General features: G+C 39.9%; 1 protein-coding gene across 1 annotated transcript in view; it reads left to right on the forward strand.

Moving 5' to 3' along the window:
* The window catches only part of PLCB4 (phospholipase C beta 4), a gene marked incomplete in the record, with an annotated part of 314,962 nt that overhangs the window by 256,880 nt on the left and 37,066 nt on the right, over positions 1-21,016 (forward strand). Inside the window, 6 exon segments of the mRNA XM_034764107.1 lie at positions 4,119-4,283; positions 7,025-7,229; positions 13,664-13,752; positions 14,247-14,397; positions 18,285-18,334; positions 18,451-18,516. Of these exon segments, the coding sequence (XP_034619998.1) occupies positions 4,119-4,283; positions 7,025-7,229; positions 13,664-13,752; positions 14,247-14,397; positions 18,285-18,334; positions 18,451-18,516 (726 nt within the window).

Genomic DNA, 21,016 nt, shown 5'->3' on the forward strand with positions numbered 1-21,016 from the left:
TGAACAATAGTGCTGAGTCGAGTGGGGCAATTCCACCTGTTAATATACTCCAGAATATTAGCCCTTTTTTGCAACTGTATCACATTGTTGACTCATATTCAATTTGTGATCCACGGTTGCCCCCAGATCCTTTTCACCAGTGCCTACCCCCTTATTCCTCATTTTGTAGGTATGCATTTGATTTTTTTTCCGAAGTGCAGTATTGTCCACTTATCTTTATTGAATTTCATCTTGCTGATTTCAGACCAATTCTCCAAGTTTTGAAGGTCGTTTTGAGTTCTAATGCTGTCCTCCACAATGCTAGCAACTCCTCCCAGCGTGGTGTCATCTACAAATTTTATAAGCATACTATTATTCTGTTATCCAAGTCATGAATAAAAATATTGACTAGTACCAGACGCAGGACTGAGCCCTGCAGAACCCCAGTAGCTACGTCCCCCCATTTTTTTACAACAAACCATTGATAACTACTCTTTGAATATGGTCTTTCAACTATTTGTGTATCCACCTTATGGGAATTTCATCTAGACTACATTCCCCTAAATAGCTTATGAGAATATCATATGGGACCATGTCAAAAGCCCTACTAAAAACAATATATATCATGTCTATTGCTTCCCTCCATCCACTAGGCCAGTAACCCGGTCGGAGAAGGAAATTAGATTGGTTTGGCATGATTTGTTCTTGTCAAATCCATGTTCACTATTATTTAACACCATATTGTCCTCTAGGTACTTACACATTGTTAACTTAGTAATTTGTCCCAGTATCTTTCCACGTATCGAAGTTAGGCTGACTGGTCTATAATTCCCAAGGTTCTCTTTGATCTCCTTTTTAAAGATAGGTATTACGTTTGCCCTTTTCTAATCCTTCTAGTCTCTGACATCTTCTACGAGTTCTAGAAGATAATCACTAACATTTCTGAGATTATTTCAGCCAGTTCCTTAAGTACCCTAAGGTGCATTTCATCAGGCCCTGCTGATTTGAATGCATCTATCTTATCTAAATATTTTGTATTCTAATCTTTCCTTGTTATGGCTTATATACCGTCTCCTTTGTTGTTAATATTAATTGTTTTTAGTATCTGGTCACAATTTAACTTTTTAGTGAAGACTAAAGCAAAATAGGCATTAAACACCTCAGCCTTCTTGAGGTCATCTGTTGTTAGCTCTCATTCCCTCATAAGTAGAGGACTAAGCTTTCCTTTGTCTTTCTCTTGCTCCTAATGTACTTCTAGAACCATTTCTTATTGCCTTTTGTCTCCCTTGCTAGGTGTAACTCTTTTTATGCCTTAGCCTGTCTGATTTTGTCTCTGCATGCTTATGCTATTCCATTGTACTCCTCCTTAACAATTTATCTGTGTTCCATTTTGATTTCAAGGTCATTAAAGAGCTTCTAATGGAGCCCTTTTAGCCTCTTACTATTCTTCCCGTATTTCCTTTGCCTTGGGATAGTTTGCTGTTTCATCTTTAATATTGTCTCTTTGAGAAACTGTCAGCTCTCCTGAACTCCTTTTTCCCTTAGATTTTCTTCCCATGGGACCTTATCTACCAGGTCTCTGAGTTCGCTGAAGTCTGCTTTTTTGAAGTCCAGGGTCCTTATTCTGTTGGTTTCACGACTTTATTTCATTAGAACCATTAAATCTATCATTTCATGATCACTTTTCCCCTAATTGCCTTCCACCTTCGCAACCAATTTCTCTGTTGGTCAAAATCAAGTCTAAAATGGCTGTCCCCTTGGTTATTTTCCCCATCTTCTGAAACAAGAAGTTGTCCCCTGTTCATTCCAAGAATTTATTGGAGATTTGTGTTTCCTCTAGACATGCCCCTGTATTGAGCCCAGTAATTTGGGTAAAGCAAATCTTCTATAAGGACAGCTAGTCTTGATCTGAAGACATCAAGAGATGGAGAATCCACTAAGCTCAGTACTTCCCTTGATTGTTTGTTCCAATGGTTAATCACCATCACTGTTAAAAATTTGGGCCTCATTTCTAATTTGAATTTGTTTGGCTTCATCTTCCAGCTATTGGCTCTTGTTACATCTTTCTCTGATAGATTAAAGAGACTTTTAGTGCCCAGCATTTTCTCCCAATGAAGGTCTTTCTATACCAGGAACGCACTTTTAAGCACATAAATAGACGCATTAAAGTCAGTAGTACCGCTCATGTGCGTAACGTTAAGCACGTGCTTACATGCTTTGCTGGATCAGATCCTTACTGGCTTGAGCAAGGCATAGTACGGACAGGCTCAGGGCAACCTTCACCATATAGCTCTGCCAATCCACATCTTTGTAAAAACATTAGAGAAAATGTACTGCTTTTTAAAGGGTGCTGGAATGACAACACTGAATGTGGACGTCTATAGAACAACATATGCAGTAGCAACACGTAAACTCCCCTATGTACCACCTCACCAATATGTGGCAATCCTGTTTTGTAGGAACTACAGGTAGAGTGTTAAGATGGTAAGCTCTCTGGGGCAGGGACTATTTTTTTGTTCTTTGTTTAGCACAATGGGGTCCTGCTCCATGACTTAGGTCTCCTAGGCACTATGGTAATACAAGTAATAAGAAGAAAATGAAGATAACTCAGTCTCCACCTCCACCAGATCAGTGGCCCTCTGTTCAGAAGTACCATCACATTCATAGGTGCTGACTCCCATGGGTGCTCCGGGGCTGGAGCACCCATGGGGAAAAATTAGTGGGTGCTCAGCACCCATTGGCAGCCAAGCTCCCCTCCCCGCCTCATCTCGCCTCCTCCCCTGAGCATGCCGCGTCCCCACTTCTCCCCCTAGCTCCCAGTGCTTGCCGCCACGAAACAGGGACGAGTGGGAACGCGGCATGCTCAGGGGAGGAGGCGGGGCTGGGGCAGGGATTTGGGGAAGGAGTCCAATAGGGGCAGGGAGGGAGCGGGGTTGGGGCGGGGACTTTGGGGAAGGGGTTGGAATGGGGGCAGGGCAGGGGTGGAGTCGAGGCGAGGCTGGGGGCAAAGAGGGGGGTCGAGCACCCACCGGTGCCAGCAGAAGTTGGCGCCTATAATCACGTTTGTTATTATAATAGCTATGTAAAGTTTACACATGTCCACTATCCAATGTATTGATGCCACCAACTCAGTTTATATAGGTGACAGAGTAAGTGAGATTACAATAACTTGCGGTTACTACAATGGCAGTGACCTAGAGGTGAAAGGCCTTCATATGCCTGTTACCAAGGAACAATCTAGTCCCACTTAGAAAAAGCATCTCAATTCTGAATTGATTCATCTGCTGCTATAAGCCAAGTTGCCCCTTGAGCAAAAGTTTGCCAACTTTGCCAATGTTTTCATCTGATATGGCAAACTTGAGAGAAAGACCCTACTTGTGACCCAAACCAAGCTTTGAACATACAAGTTCATGAGAGAAAAGCCAGTGCCTTTACCACTATAAAATCTACTGCACAATAGTGCACTTGCATGTGTGTGTTTATTCAGCACTCAATGTTTGCAGTGAGATCACAACCCAACAAAGCACTTACACCCATTCTTAAGTGCTGGGCTGTAATGAGGCTTTGGGGCTGAGAATATTGCATGCACAACAGCAGCTGCTGAAAAGTAGTGGGAACAATATGACTTTCCCATGGGGCTGTTATTAGAATGTACATGCAGTCGGCCTCTCGCTAAAATTCAGCATAAAACCCCACAAATAGAAAGGAGGAATCCTATCAGAAAAGACGCTGTTTACTTGTTACTCATACAGATGCATAATATCAGCATGGAATCTAATTTTTAAAAATAAGTGGTACTGGTATATGTATATGTATAAATAGGCCAAATTCATTATTGATTTACACACTGTAATTTGTTGTGTGTGCACATATTCATAAAAATCTTAAAGAATTACCTTTTTATTTACAAAACCAAATATGCCAACATGAAATTTAGTGGTTATTTGATGCTGTGGAAAAAAATTACACTATTAAATGACTATGACTGCTCTGCATAATGAACGTATGTGAATACTGTTATTTGACAAAGTGTACAAGTGACATCGTTTCCACTCATACAGTAAAAGTACTGTATGTTTTATATTGTTACATTCTTTAGATCAGAGGAGTGTATTTAATTCCTTTTCTTCTTTATTCAGGTAATATCTGGTCAGTTCTTATCAGATAAAAAAATTGGTACATATGTAGAAGTGGATATGTATGGGTTACCTACGGACACGATACGTAAAGAATTTCGAACCCGCATGGTGATGAACAATGGCCTGAACCCTGTTTACAATGAAGAATCATTTGTATTTCGAAAGGTAGGATATTTTGAATGTACACTTGGGTGTTTTGAAACCTGCTCTTGCAAACCTTTTCCCATGTGAGTATTCTTTACTTGCATGAGCAATCCCCTTTGCTTCAGTGTGACTGCTCACATGAATAAGGGTCACTCCCATGAACAAGGATTTGCAGGATTGGACCTTAAATTTGTAGGACTCGTGTTTACCACGGTAAACCTGTAAACCATTAAGGCTGAATTAAACTTCAACAGTTTTTTTTTTTTTTTTATGGATAACCTCTAGTTGTCACATGATTTTTTTTTTTTTGTCTGTTTGGCTTTTCCCTCTTTTTTGCTTCCTCCTCCTTCTTGGAGGAACCCATGTCCTTCGTGGCAATGCCTGTGTTCCAGGTATGCAGTCTGCTCAGAATGAGCTCCAGCTGGTGGACACCAACATTCCTTGGAGATGTCTTCTTCCCTGCCCTGACAGTGGCTGCTATCTTGCACTGTTCCTTCAGCCAAGAGGGCAGGTGAGATGCTGCATCCAAAGCTAAGGTCAATGTCATTACATGGAAAAAATAGAAGGGTTCTGTGTTCCTCACACATGTGGCCAGCTCCCTTCTCCTGTAGACCATGTGTATCATGTACTTAAATACAAAAACAAAAAAAACCACACCACCACCTTTTTCCTGGTACTGTATGGTGGACTCCCAGAGGGAGATCAGTCGTCATCTCAAATGTTCAGTTTTTATCTCTCAGTCTGATTTTTATTTTATTTTTTGTCAACTGGAGTTTCATCCAAAATTCATGTGTTAACAGTGCTGTCTTTGATAAAGTGTGTTTTTCTTTCACCTGTTCTGTTGTCCTGCAGAATTTTTACTGTTTTTCTTTCGTGACAGGTTTTGCCTGGTGGTCATACTGTTTTTATATGTATATTGTGTAACACAGATAATCTGCTTCCAGTGTAGCAAATGTAGTGGACTCAGATCTCCTGGGAGGTGACTTGTCCTAATGCTGTGCTGCTGGGACCCTAGTTCCAGAATGCATCACTATTCAGTACATGTTTAATGGTGTCCTGAACAGGGATGAACTTAAGAATGTGCTCAGGTGCTTTCCTGCATAGGGGCCTAGGAAATGGGCAAGAGGAAATGCTTTACGTTCACTGTGGGCAGTCCCAGATGGGCGTCCTTGCCGTGGGCTGGGTAACCAGATAACCAGCATCTGCCGCCCTTTGGGTTCTTCCCACTCAGGGGACATATGCTTGTACAGTAAACTATGATTTGCCACACCAATCCCATAATAACTCATTTGTCACAACTTGACCCCTTGTAAGTATAATATGAGTAAACATCCAAGGGGCATTTGTTCCCTGGTATTCTCCCATGATCATGGAGGAGGAGTTAAAATTAACAACAGGCCTCTGGTCAGTCAGACAGTACTTCACAGGGCCAGTTAACTGTGGTGTCTGTGAATAGTTCAGACATGCACAGAGTTCAAAAAGCTGTTTGTTTCTATACTCTTTACTTAAGGCTTAAACTGAAGGCAGCGGATCCAAGGGAGGAAAAATCTGTTTTATTTTCTTCCCTGAGTGACAGTCTCAGGCATCAATGAATAGAACCAGGTGGAGAGAGAAAGGAAAGTAGTAATGTCTCAGTGTCATTTTAATTAGTATTGATTCCTTTCCGGGTCAGGTCCTCTTTATTCCTTTCCTCTCTCTGTCTCTTACCCACTCCCGCTCTCAGGGCCCTTTCTGGCCTGCAGTCCAGGCAGCCTGGGAATGAAAGATTGCTGGCCTGCCCCGTACAAACATTCCCGTGCAGGGAATCCTCTCTCCTCCCATCCTATCCCTGCTCACCCTTCTGAGGAAGCAGGTGGAACAGGGGTCAGGCTAGCCCTTTTGGATTCAGGTGGGAGCGAAAGGAGTTTCTGCTGTTGCTTTTGTTGGTCAGGATGGGAACTGTCAGCTTCAGGTACCCTTTGCTTCAGTGTGACTGCTCACATGAATGAGGGTCACTCCTATGAACAGCTTCAGGTACCTACTTTCCAGCAACCTCTACCTCTTCCCTCTGTGCGAACCCTCACACCCATCCCTGCTAAGAGTGTTCCCCACCAGCACCAGGCCTCCCATTGTGTATTGCCCTCCTTCAGTTGCCTTATGATGTACGTGTCACCCTCTTCCCCACCAGACCTCTCCAGCTGAGTTCACATCACCTCTCCCCCCCAGAATCTCCCTCCTACAGACAGTGTGTAACACCCTATTCTTCCCCCTTCTCGCCACCCTTATTCTATTGTTGATGTCCTTTCCAAGCACCACCCCCACCGTCATTGCCTTTCCCCTCACCCCAGGATTACCCGTCTGCCTTCGACTACCAGTTTGTGTCTCTGCTACTCCCACGTCATATTTCCCTGCCCACTTTCAGGGGTCACTGGCCTCCAGTGATGAAAAATAAATAAGCAAACTAGTTAATTGTTTTGATTACAATCTGGAGAATTCTTCAAAGAGCAATTTCTGTGCTCCAAAAAACGAACACCAAGAAAAAGAGAGAGAGAGAGAGAAACTAAACTTTTCCAGTAATGCCTCAGTGTCTGAAAGTGTACCGCTTGCATCCAGCAAAGAGTGATGGTATTGTCTAACAGATTAGTAGGCTGTGCTTCTGAATTACCAGTAATGGAAATGGACATCCACTATGTTGTGTGATCTCTGGATGCTTTCAAGTGTGGTACTTGGGGAATTTGAAACATTGTAAGAGTCAGTGAATGTCTTTATTTGATGGTTCCCAGGTTATTCTACCTGATCTCGCTGTTCTGAGAATAGCAGTGTATGACGACAACAACCGGCTGATCGGTCAGAGGATCCTGCCTCTAGATGGCCTTCAGGCAGGCTACAGACACATTTCCCTTCGAAATGAAGGCAACAAACCACTATCACTACCCACAGTTTTCTGCAACATTGTGCTCAAAACATATGTGCCTGATGGTTTTGGAGGTAAGAAGAAACACATATTACAGCTTTGTGAATCTTGGGTTTTAGTATGCAAGGAATATAAGTGCATTGTGCAATAGAAAATACGTGATCCCTGGAGCACTGGAAAAATGTTATATCTGCTAATCTGTAGGAAAATGTCTTATATCTGGTTAAGATATCTTTACTTTTGTCTCAAATGCCTTAATGTTAACAATGAAGAGTGTAGCCTTTCAAAATCAAGGTAGTGATTTATATTAGTTTGGGAAGAAACAAAGCTAGGATTACATTTCCCAAGGTTACCTGAATTTGTCAGTTTGCCAGTACTTAATCTCTTTAGAATCTCTTCATCTCTTTAGAAAGAACTCATTGGATATATTAATTGGAATAATTGTCTAAGTTAAAACATATATTGTAGTTTCATAATCTAGGGGGCAAACAAGATGCTGTGTTGTTGTTTTTTTAAAAGAGTACTTTAATATTCTTCTAAATACTCCTGCTCTGAAAAGTGGACATGCAAGATGCCAAATTTTCAAGTGTTTATAAAGTTTGCAATTACAAGTGATTTCCCACCACCCAGTTTTGCATACTTCAAACCACTCTTTAAATTAAATCTTAGCCATCACTTATTAGTGACAGGGTTGCCAGTTATGGTTGGATGTGTTCCTGGAGATTTCATCGCATGACATAATCTTTAATTAAAGATTAATCTTTAATTCCTGGAGACTCCAGGCAAATCCTGGAAGGTTGGCAACCCTACTGCCAGTGTTAAAGTTGCCACCCTTATTATCTTCGGTGCCCTGAGATAGCCATCTATGCCTGATCTCTGAAAATTCGCGCTAGTTATTTTTCTCTTTACAAGACAAACTTTTATCTCTTCAAGATAAGTATTATGATAGGTCTCTGACACTGCTCCTACAACAGTGCTCTATCAGTATGTTTGCTTGAATAAAAAATACCAGCATAACTTTATTGAAACCACTTCTTAAAAGCAGTCACGGAAGTCTTGAGTAGAGGTCTAGGTCTAATAGCAGTAAACACCAAGAACTGCCAGCGAAGTTACGCCACCATTATTGTGCTACCAGTGATGCAGATTAGGTAGCAAATCCAAGTGCAGCAGAGAAGCAGAAGAGCATGGATGTGCTCCTTTCATTTACATGTATTTTAGTTACCCTAGGTCTTAGTATTTTTAAACTGCAGGTAAGTGTACTGGAAGTTTTCCACTTTCATTAAGCATTTGTCGCTGAGAAATGTTTTGGTTTTTTTCAGGTGGGATGAAATTTGCTCCTGTATAGAGAGCTAGTGCACAGCCCATGTACCGCCTGTATCCCACTTAAGACCTCAAATTAGGGCTCACATTGGATTTTAAGTGGTCCATAGGCCTTGTTCTGTCCCTCTGAACTTCACCCTTAAAGAGATTTTTGGGAAACCTTGTCGGAAAAATAATGTTTTCCTCTTTGTAAAACTAATTCAAAATGTACAAAATAGTTACTGCAACTTTAATGTGGATTGGATTTTCAGTAGTAAAAAGTAGAGAAAGAGAGTGTGCACGAAATTGTTAAAGGGACTAATTTTACCAAATATCATTAAAACCTTATATACATCATTTGCTAGTATTACAACCAAGCTTTAAGAAAAAAAAACATAGGTCCTGGCTTTTATGAGACTACTCTCATGCCTAAAGATAAGCATATACATAATTGTTTGCAGGATCAGGGCCTTTTAGAGCAAAAATAATAAGTTAAATGTTGACTCCCCACTGAAATCAATGAGAGGTTTGCCATTGATTTGATTGGTACCAGGCACTTACCCAATGTATTCATTCAATGAGTTTTAACCAACAATTTTTACCAGTAAGGGCCCCAATTCAGAAAAGAACTTTTGCATGTACTTCAGTACGTACGCACATGCTCAAAGCGCTGTCCTGAATCAGGATGAGTTCCTGAATCGGAACCTTAATTTTGTAAAGTTTTGGAACCCAGTTAATGTGACATAAATGAATTTCCATTGTGTTTACTATTAACTCTTCAATTTGCAGAGTTTGGGAGTTTTTTAAAGAATTGTACTGCTCACACACACATCCAGAAACGATACAGACTTTTTTTTTTCATAGAGATTTCAAAATCAGTTTGTAAAAGGCAAGCTGTGTAAAAGTTCAGTGTCGGTTGATCTTCTAAGTTGCCAACATTACTACAGGTGGTTTATCTGTAAGATTTCAGGATGTGAAGGGAAAAAAAATATTTACCCCGAATAGCTTTATTATTACAGTGAAATATTGCTAGGATGAGGAAACGAGATGTGATATCTTGGTGCCTGTGTAGGGAAAATGGGCTCTGTACTAATGAGAACTCAACAAGCTCAGTTGTTATTTCTCTTTTCCCAACAACTGTCATTTTTGACTTGTCACCCTTTATATTTTCTCATTGATATTGAGCAATAGCCTGATGACCAAAAGAGCCTTGAGATGTTACTTTTGATGTTCAGAAGGCATCATTACTATTATATTTACATGCGGGTTTTGAGTGCTTGTCATCTGTTCTGAATGTTACATTGTTTTATGAACTTACAATTACAATCTCTGATTTGTAACTAGATTGTTTTGGCAAAGTATCAAGAATCTTAATTTTCAGTTACTTTCCTTTTTAACCTGTAGGCTTAAGATTTAAGAACATCTCTCATGCCAAATAATAATGATTTATGATTGCTTCATGATAGGGTTAGGAAAAAATATGCACCATTGTCTTTTTTTGGTGTGGTTTGCTGATTTTCTATGGTTTATCTGTTTCAATACCCCTGCTCCTAATAGCCAATGGTACACAATACTGTTCTGAAGAAATCCATAATGAGGCAGCAGACTTCAACGAGAAGTCTTTTATAATATATAGATAGTGTACATAATAAGTAAGCACTATTATATATAGTCGTGATGGGACTTCTGTTTCTATAACACATGCTTCCTAAGGTTATACTGGTTAAACGCAACTTTTTTTTGTTTGTTTTTTAACTCATAGCTTTAAAACTTTTTGGTATTCAGTTGTACCTTGCCAAAAAGACCACAAAAAAGGAAAATTTAAGCAGAGGACAAGTGGTGGGGTAGAAAAGAGCTGTGAATCATTTACTTCCAGTAGAAACACTGAGCCTTTGGCGCGGTATATAAATGATTAGTAACAAAATTTGCAAAGGTCTCACTCTCCCACACACATAAGGAGATTTTTTTTACTTGAAAGTTCTTAATATTCAAGTTCCATTTTCAAATACTATGTCATGGTTGCAGGATCAAGGCAGGCATGGATTTTCATTGAAGCGTAGGTTCTAGGGATTGGAAGGGTAGTTGGCTCAGTTAAAGGAAAGGGAAAATATTCAGGTTGTTGGGGCCATTATGTGCTTGGGATAAGGTCTGTCCATTTGATATTTGTGGGAAGGACAGCTGAGTGTGAGAGAGAAGATACCAGTTGGTGGGGAACAGTGGTATTGGATGGTTTTGGGTGGTTAACTTGAGCTGTCTAGGTGAAAAATATTATTTAATGGAGCTTTCGTATCTCGCACAAACTATCTTCACATACAGATCAAGTAGATTCTAAGGACAGAAGGCCTGATCCTTCATTCCTGACTTGGGCAAAACTTCCAGTGACTTCAGTGGGAAGTTTGCATGAGTAAGGACTATAAGCAAGATTATCCCCAAAATTCGAAGTGGTTAATATGTTTTTCCTGGACTGGTACATGCGGCCCTAGTCCCGTGTTTTATCTATGACATCACTACTAGTTACTTTGAAAACAGCTATGACATGAGACAGGATTCTGGTATGTGAAATAAAATTCAGATCTTTAGGAAAACATAGATTTCCAAAACCAGCGCTCTAGAAGTACAGAGCCATTACATTACTGAGACTATCTGGAATGCAAGCCCACAGAAAGGTTTATCTTTACTGATAAGCAACTGGAAGATGGATTTTCTTTATTACATTACAACATTCTGAACCGAAAGAATCCACTATGCACATGGTGTTGTGTTTGAGGGGCAGTAACTGAACTCACTACTCTCTTTCCAGCATGTGAGAAAAGGTTTAGTTGTATTTCATCTCAATAATCAGTTGCATTCCCCCAAAATACAGTAAAGTAAGAACATCATCCATGACTCCCAGGATGATCATGGCAAAAGCTCAGGCATATTATGTACAATATTTTATAATGAATGGTTGAATCAAGATACAGCTTTTAGACAAGAGAATGGATGCACTCTGGATTTCTGTGTAATACTTCTTCAACTAGGAGGCCCATTTAATAGTCACATGCAGGAAAGGGGCAGTAGCTTGAAACATTAAAATATTAATTATATTTAAACTCATTAATGTCCTGCGTGACTGATTATCTTCTTCCGTATCATGAAAGCCCATCATCCTTAAAATGGTAATTCTGCTCAAAGGAATGTCCTTAGGGACTCTTTTCACTTTCAGCGGATATACTTTTCCACTGTACAGGTCTTCTTGAGTATTACTGAAGTTAAAGTTACATAGGGATCACCAGGTCATTGCTACTCTCTGTAGATGCTTTACTATTGTAGGTACTAAAATCAATTCAATTTGTCACGCAGCATTTCTCATTATGCCTTTGCCACTTGTGAGTTACTTGATTATCTTTAAATCAAGGCCTGAAAAGATACATTTGCTGTAGAAGCAAGGACGGATGTCTCTGTGTAGCTCTCGATATACAGTTATACATTAATAGCTACGTACACAAAACCCATGACACATAATCCATAAAATCATATTTCTTATGGGATGCAAATGTTAATTTAATTTCAATTTTATTGATTTTTACACACTGCCGTATAGCAAAGAGACAAGTATGTAAAATTAGCAATACTCTCTTTGGGCCTGATTCCAATATCACACCCAGTTTGCCACTAGAATAACTAAGATCACATATGGGGCCATCCATGTATTAAGGACTTAAATTGTCAAAAAGGTGTTTCCTGATTCAACTAACCAGTATAAAACACTGTATATGGTAAAAGTGAATGTTTATCATGACTGTCAAGTGAGTCAGGGATTCTGTTGTTCATATCGTGTTGTAAATGCACATGGCACTGTGCAGTGGTTAAACTATACCTGCTCCAAAGAGCTGGCCACATCGAGCCCTCAACAGTTTCATCCCATGCCTGTTGATGCAAATAGCAAAACTCCTATTTTCTTCCGTGGTCCATGATCAGGCCTCAGTTCAGCAAAGAACTCGAGCCTGTGCCTGATTTGAAAGACACAAGTAGTTTTACTGAAGTCAGTTGGACTGCCCTCGTATTTCAAGTTGGCGTGACCTTAGGCACCTTATTAAATGAAGATCTAAATACACATGTGGATGCACTATGTGCAGTGTAAATAAAAGAAGGTGAAAAATACTCCTTAGAGCTGGGATGCTTCTAGGAAAGGGAAGAGCGTTTATTAAGTTCTTTTGGCAGAGTTAAGGGAAGGCAATTGCAGAACACTAATTTGTGAAGTTATACCAGGTATAAAGTCTGCACTAGGGGAGAAATTATGGCCGATTGTTACGCCAGGGTAAGACTCACAAGTAGGTAAAACTGTAAAATGATTTCACAACTACTATCTAATAGCGGGCAGCAGAACCACTCAGGGCAAGGGATAGAAGAGAGAACGTCTAAATGAGCTTCTCCTACCCGCAGCAGCTTTCTGGGCATTCTGTCCCAGAGAAGATGGGTGGAAGAGGAAACAGCAGGAGGCGTCACAATATAATCCTAACTTATTAATTGGTTTATAGCCCTCTCGTTGCATCCCACATCTGGGCCTTGGCAGGGTGAGTGGTATGAGTAGTAGTGCTGTCCTGAGTCATACAGGAGGAATTCTGTAAATAAAAGATGTCAATTGTACTATTGTTTAGGCCATCCGTGTAAAACAATTAGTTCCCTTCACCTATGAGCCATGGAAAATACCAGAACAATTTGTGTGAAGGCATCTTTACTTCCCAGGTTTTATTCCTGGCTCAGCCACTGGCGGCTAGATGACCTTGGGCAAGTCACTTTGTGCTGTGCCTCAGTTTTCCCTCCATTTGTAAAATAAGAACAATGCTACTGATCACCTTTATAAAGTGCTTTAAGATCTACTAATGAAAAGTGCTATATTATTATTATTATTTATTATTATGGACTGGTCAAAAGCACTTTGAAGTAGGAGTCTTTCCATAGACGTCACTGGGCTTTGGATTAGGCCTTTACTCAATCATGAAATTTTTATCTCCTTTTCTCTCTTGTCAGAGGGAAGGGAGAGAGACTAAATTAAAAAAGCTTACCCACTCCTACCAAGTTTACTATGAAAAGTTGGCCCAGTGTTGAGGACAGTGGAACATGTGGCGAGAACAGAATAAAGCCTTTGTGAAAGCTAAATTACATTGTGCTTTTTGAATGACTCTTAAAATATTGAAAAACTGATAAATATTCAATTTTCTTTCAGATATTGTGGATGCTTTATCAGATCCAAAGAAATTTTTATCTGTCATGGAAAAAAGAGCAGACCAGATGAGAGCTATGGGTATTGAAACTGTAAGTAGAAATTAATTATGAACGTAGGCAAAATAATTTCATATAGTGGACAATGCAAAATACAGGCTTCACTTTACAAGAAATAATACCACTGCAATGAGATTTGGGCCACAATGTTTGGTCAGTTCTCCTGTTGATTAATTGGTCATTAATGCAAGTTATTCTCTTAATCTCTATTTTCAAATATAGAACTGTTCTACTCTTAAATACATGAACATGTGTTGTCAGATTTATTAAAATATCCTTCACTGCATTTCCAAATATAGTCATAATCATGAGGGATTTTTTATCAGTCATGGCAGCACATCCATGTGTCTAAAATTAGAAAGGAGACATCCTTATTAATTTTCAGTAAAAATAGTTTATAAATTCTTCATCTGAAAATAATTTTTGTCTAGAAGTATTAGCAAATATATGGGGAATTTTCTTTAAAAGTAAATGACTTCGTTTCTTTCTCCCCTGCAAATGATATTTTGTAATCATGCTTTTTCCAGAGTGATATAGCTGATGTACCAAATGACACCACAAAGAATGATAAGAAAGGAAAAGCTAATAATCCCAAAGCAAGTGTGACTCCTCAGAGTAGTTCTGAACTTAGACCAAGTACCACTTCTGGCCTCGGACCTGGGATGGAAACTAAGAAAGGTAAAGGAAAACGAGCTTTCTCTTCTTTAAATGGTTTAGAACAGTGGTCCCCAACACAGTGCCCACGAGCACCATGGCACCCGCCGGGGAATCTGTGTGCGCCCGCGTACTGTCCGGCGGACCAGCATCCACCGAAATGCCGCCGAGAAGCAGCGTCATCCAGAGGCGTCGCCGCCGAAATGCCGCTGATTTTCGGCGATGACACCTCTGGATGACACTGCTTGTCGGCGGCATTTCGGCAGCAACGCCTATTGATGTTCCCGCTTCTCGGCGGCATTTCGGCGGTTGCTCATCCGCCGGCGACGGTCCTCAGTGGCTCGTCATCCGGCGCCCGCCAGACAAAAAAGGTTGGGGACCACTGGTTTAGAAGGACACAAAGAAGTACTACCTCATTGTTTTTAGTTTTGTACTTCCTATAGTTTCTAATCCCTCTGAAAAGCTCAAAAAGTAACATCTTTCTCTACTAGTGGTGTCTCTGTCCACTTGGCAAATACTCTTCTATCCATATTTCTCTTGGCGCAGAAGCCAATATGGTTGGATTTTAATAAATGTCATGTTTGTGCACCAGTGTAGTCAATGCTATCAGCAGGAACATGCATGACATTGGGAACAATATTTATTAATGATCTACTACAGTAGGACTAGTGGGGAAGGCTGTTTTCTTGTATACTTCACAAAAATTCTTTTGTTTTAAAAATTCCTCAGCAGAGTGGTTGATTTAAATAAAAACCAGGTATTTAGGATTCTGTGGGGATCCCCCATCAAACTAGAAATGTTTTAAAATGTGGCTGTATTCCAAAAAGTGTCTGTGAAACTGGCATTGTGGGCACCCACGTTTACTGTCAAATATTTCCATATCAAATGTGCTCAGTTTATAAGCAGATAGGTGTTTTTTTTTCTAACTGCTTGTCCTGCAAAATCGTCTTTGAGAACCAAGAGGGTTCTTTTTCTCTCACACATCACAGATAATAAAGGTTCTGTGGGGCCAAATGGGTTTGCACAGGTATAACTGAGTGAAACTTGGTAAACATTTCTGTTAATGTGCCAGAAGGAATAGCTCATTCGCTGGTGGCTGCCTTGGTTTTGCAGGGATAACGCAAGTAAAAAGCAGCACAAACTTATTTTTGGCATGAAAGTTAGCAGGTAGGGCTGAATACACAAATAAGCAGAGCTGTTGGGAAAGAGGATGACATTTCTATAGTCACTTCTCAGAGTAAAGTAGGTCAGGTTTGGAATCTAAAGTACTTCATTCTCCTTATACCAGTCAAACAATCTTTTTGTGAATTGGGATACTATGATATAAATGTAAAAAGAATGACATATTGAATTGTAGACATTCATATTTCATCACAAAAGTGTGGTAGTCACCTTATTGTATATTAATTAGGAGCATGTGTGAATTTGCAGTTACTAGGCTGAGGAGATATATTTTCAGGCTGATTACTGAAAAATCATTATTGGTTGAAAATGTAGTTCAACACATATAATAACAAAGCAGTAAGCATGAATAGGGAGTCTGCGTTTTAAAATAAAATCTGAATCTCTCTTTTTAGATCACAACAAACATTGTGCAGCATTGTTTCTGAAGCTATGATTTCAGGGCTTGTACATTTGCCATCTCTTCTGCATCCCCTTTTTCTCTCCTATCCACTTGAGGAATAATAGAGCAGGTTATTTGTGACTATCCTTATTATCCTATTATATATTGTTATTATTTGTTAATAGTTGCATCATTCTGCCCACACTAAAATGCACAGTTCACATTGAGGTCAAGAGAAGTTACATATCCAGCAAGGAAAGGAAGCCTGAGGGAGATGTTCAAAGGCACAAATGAGAGCTAGGCACCCAACTCCCATTGACTTTCAATAGGAGTCAAGTGCCTAACCTCCTATTTATATCTTTGCAAACTTCCTCCTCTGCCTTTGTGTCTTATAAAGCACCAGGCACATTTATGGTGCTAACTCAGAAATAATATATTATTGGGGCTGAATAGATTAAAATTTCACCTGTTCTGCAGAAATTGTCTTTATTTTGCAAGATCTGAATGTTGTTCAGTGGAATTCATCTTACAAGGCAGATAATCCTTTGTAGGACAGATGGAATTTTACAGTTAAAGGACACTAAGGCCAGGTCTACATTATAAACTTATATATGTATAACTACGTCACTCAGAGGTGTGAAAAATCCACACCCCCTGAGCAACGCATTTATACCAACCTAACGCCCAGTGTAGACGGTGCCAAGTGGGGCCTGCAGGGATCAGTTCTCGGTCCAGTTCTGTTCAATATTCTCATCAATACTTTAGATAATGGCGTAGAGAGTACACTTATAACATTTGCGGACGATACCAAGCTGGGAGGCATTGTAAGTGCTTGGGAGGATAGGATTAAAATTCAAAATAATCTGGACAAACTGGAGAAATGGTGTGAAGTAAATAGGATGAAATCCAGTTAGGACAAATGCAGAGTATTCCTCTTAGGAAGGAACAATCAGTTGCACACATACAAAATGGGAAATGACTGCCTAGGAAGGAGTCCTGCAGAAAAGGGATCGCGAGGGTCATAGTGAGTCGCAAGCTAAATATGAGTCAACAGTGTAACATTATTGCAAAAAAAGCCCTCAGCTGGAGTATTGTGTCAAGTTCTGGGTGCCACATTTCAGGAAAGGTGTGGACAAATTGGAGAAAGCCCAGAGAAGAGCAACAAAAATGATTAAAGGTCTAAAATACATAACCTATGAGGGAAGATTGAAAAAATTGGGTTTGTTGAGTCTGGAGAAGAGAAGACTCAGAGGGGACATGAAAACAGTTTTCAAGTACATAAAAGGTTGTTACAAGGAGGAGGGAGGTAAATTGTTCTCATTAATCTCTGAGGATAGGACAAGAAGCAATGGGCTTAAATTGTAGCTAGGGCGGTTTAGGTTCGACATTAGAAAAAACTTCCTAACTGTCAGAGTGGTTAAGCACTGGAATAAATTGCCTAGGGAGGTGGTGGAATCTCCATTATTGGGGATTTTTAAGAGCAAGTTGGACAAACATCCGTCAGGGATGGTCTAGATAATACTTAGTCCTGCCATGAGTGCAGGGGACTGGACTAGATGACCTCTCGAGGTCCCTTCCAGTTCTATGATTCTATGATTTTTATGTCGACGGGAGGGCTTCTCCTATGCCTCTCGCATAGGTGGATTAACTACGCCGACTGGCGAAACTCTCCTGTCAGTGTAGTAGCGTCTTCACTGAAGCACTACAGTGGCGCAGCTGTGCCACTGCAGTGTTTGAAGTGTAGACCTGCCCTAAGGTAGTTAATTAATTAAACAGTATATAATAAAACGTTGGGTCAATCACTAATATATGTAAGAATTAAGGAGGGTCTTGCCTGGTAGATTTCTCATGGGATCATATTGACTTTATTTTTTCAATATTAACATTTAAAATACTACTTTGTAGCTGAAAGAATGTTAAGATACGCCAGTGAAAACAGCATTTGCCAGAACCTAACAAGAGGTCAGCTGTGAAATTGCACACATGGTCTGCTCTATTTCTGAGCAAGATTTTTACAAACTCTTTTCTGGTTCTTGTTTGACACTTAAGTTGGGAATGAAAGGAGATTGGAATGCAGCTATTGCTTTATTTTCTCCTTACACCAGTAAGATGATGGATGGTGCAGTACTGTTGGGAAAAAAAATTAAACATATCTTTCCCATGTCTCAATAATTAAATTATTTTTAAATGGAACTCAATTGGTTGCTTGTTTACATTATACATTTTAATGTGACACACATTAATTACTGTCTAACAGAAATATAAGTTGTGGTGAAGTTAAATACAGAAACTGTGATATGTACTAATGTGTTTGAAGTTCCAGATAAAATGTATTAATGCCTTTTAGGTATAGAACTTATTCCTCAAGTGAAGATAGAAGATTTAAAGCAAATGAAGGTAAGTTTGGGCATAAACTTTGCAAGACGATATATATATATTTGCAAACAGCAAGATTTTATCTGGTGTCAGTCATTATGACTACAGGAAAATTGATCCAAGTTCCTTTTTTGTAGGCATACATAAAGTATTTAAAGAAACAACAGAAAGAGCTGAATGCTTTAAAGAAGAAGCATGCCAAGGTATGATCATTAGAGCTCTAAGAGTTTGGGGAAACACACTTAGCCAGCAAGTTCGTGACTTTTTTAAAGTGAGTGAAGTTTGTAAACATGGACAGATTTTAATGGTAGTCAACGGAAAAACTAGGGATAAGTAAATTAGATTAGCAAGAAATACATGTTTATTTTAGCCTACACTAAGGACACCCTCCAATAGGCAGTTTTTCCCTTGAGCACTTTTAAATATTCCCTCAGCTTCCAGTACAATTTTGTTTGACTTGTATAAAGAGCAAAAGACCACCTTTACTAGGTAATGGTTTTTGCTAGCCTCTTAAATGATTGTTTCTAAATCTTGCTGAGAACGCTGAGAATCAGCTAGGTGGAATATGCTGTATCAAAGACAGACAGTGTAGGAACAGCATGGAGAGAAAGTGTAGGTGGAGAGAGTAGTTGAAAAATTAGATCCCCTCTTCATGGGTAGTCACCTTTTGCTTGATATTATTGGCAGTAGTGTCCAAAGTCCCCTACCACTATGCTCCACAGCATACTCAATTCCCTCCTGCTCGTAGTGGGTCCCTAATCACTCCTGGTATCAAAGGAAACATAACAAGTGAAGAAAGTACTGAGGTTCTGAATTTGGTCCCATTCTGGTGGCATAGGAAAGCACCGCTCGGCTTTATAGTCAGTCATTTCCTTGTTACTAAGTGTTCTTTGATATCCTTGGACTCTTATGCAGAGGACTCTTTTTCACTGCATGCTTGGATTGATATATGTGGCTGGTCATTTTTAGTGTCAGAAGGTTCATCAGAACCTGCAGCAGCATCTACTACAAGAAAAGTCCTTATGTTTACCTTCACAACTGTCGGTGGTGGCTGGACTGGTAATGGTCAGGGGAACTAATAATAATACTAAGCATTTTTAATATAAGGTTTTTCATCTTCAAAGCATTTTATTAAAATTAAGTAATTAAATCTGAAGGCCCCTAGCCCTCCATGAAAGAGGGAAATAAATGTATTTCTTTTACAGAAACGGAAGTTTTGAATATCCAAAGTCACAAGAGAGTCCATTTTAAGAGCTAAAATTAGTACTTCTGTACTAAGGTGATGGGCACCCTTGAAGTACCTGAAACATCTAGAATAGATCATATGTTCCTAAACTCTTTGGTAGTGAGGACACCTCACTTTAGTAGAGTGAGTGTCTCTTGGACCCATCCAGTCCCTTTGCAATCCATTGTGCTATCTCCTCCCCCATTTGGGATTACACATTATCTCTGTGACAATTGCAGTTATTGTTTGCACAGAAAAGTAATATTAGGAAATCATTTGATGTATTTTAGCGGTCTTATAACACATTGTAGCAGCTGGAAGGAAGGAAGAGAGCCATGCAACTCTGCACTGTTAGACCCATTGAATCCAAGAATTACTGCCAGATCCTTGGATGCTCCTGACCATGGGCCCCCTAAATTTGGAGGAATAAGTAATGTAAAGGAGATTCTTACCTTTTGTTTTACAAAAGGTTTTCTATCCCTTTTCCTTACAAAGATGGCCTTGCAAACATAAACTGATATAAACTATTTGCTGACTTTGCAAGAATAAGCAGCAAGGCTCCATTTTGGCAGTAGAAGGCTTACTACCTAACCATCCCCCCTCCTCTGCATGCCGCTTTCCATGTAAAATGAGTCCATTAAGTTTGTGGAAGGTACCACAAAGGATCGTGCAGCTAACTGTCCCCAAGCCCCTTAGGCTGATATGATGATGTGATAGTGGCATAGGTTATGTTGAAAACATGGGGCTAGGAAAAAATACACTCTTCTGCAGGCCTGACCAAAAGTTCTAAAGCCAGCCGTGTTCCTGATTCTCAGTTCTGTACTCGGACGGCTACTCCCCTTCTCTTTCTAACGCCTGGTCTACGTCAGGGAAAAAATCTGAATGATTTCCCATCATCCTAACATCAATTCAGCTGATGAAACATGGGGATACATTGGGAACACCCTAAGTTAGTCACACCACTGGCCTTTTCAGCCCCATGTCATCTATCCCTACTCAGAAAGTGTCAGCTGTGATTACACTGGCTATCCTAGGGGTTCCCTATATTGGTTACAGCGGCTCAGCTAAACTAGGGAGCAATTGTTAGTGTCACGTCTGGGCTGGTGATCAGCCACGGTGAGGTATAGTGAGAGAGAGCCGTTGGCGGCTGAGGCAAGGATTGGGTTCACGGTAATGTTAGTCTTTCTACTTTCTTCATTTTGCTGCATTTTGGAAAACTAGAAAATTAAAAAATAGAAAGAAGCCTGGATGGTAAAACTTTCAAAAGTGCCTCCATGATCTATAGGCCCATTGACTTTCAATGCATCTCGTCTCCTAAGTGCATAAATCCCATTTGGAAAGGAGGCTTAGTTATCCAGGTTATGTATCAGAGTAGCAGCCGTGTTAGTCTGTATCCGCAAAAAGAAGAACAGGAGTACTTGTGGCACCTTAGAGACTAACAAATTTATTAGAGCATACGCTTTCGTGGACTACAGCCC

This window comes from Trachemys scripta, chromosome 3 (genome assembly GCF_013100865.1).
Source record: "Trachemys scripta elegans isolate TJP31775 chromosome 3, CAS_Tse_1.0, whole genome shotgun sequence".
Taxonomy (NCBI): Eukaryota; Metazoa; Chordata; order Testudines; family Emydidae; genus Trachemys; species Trachemys scripta.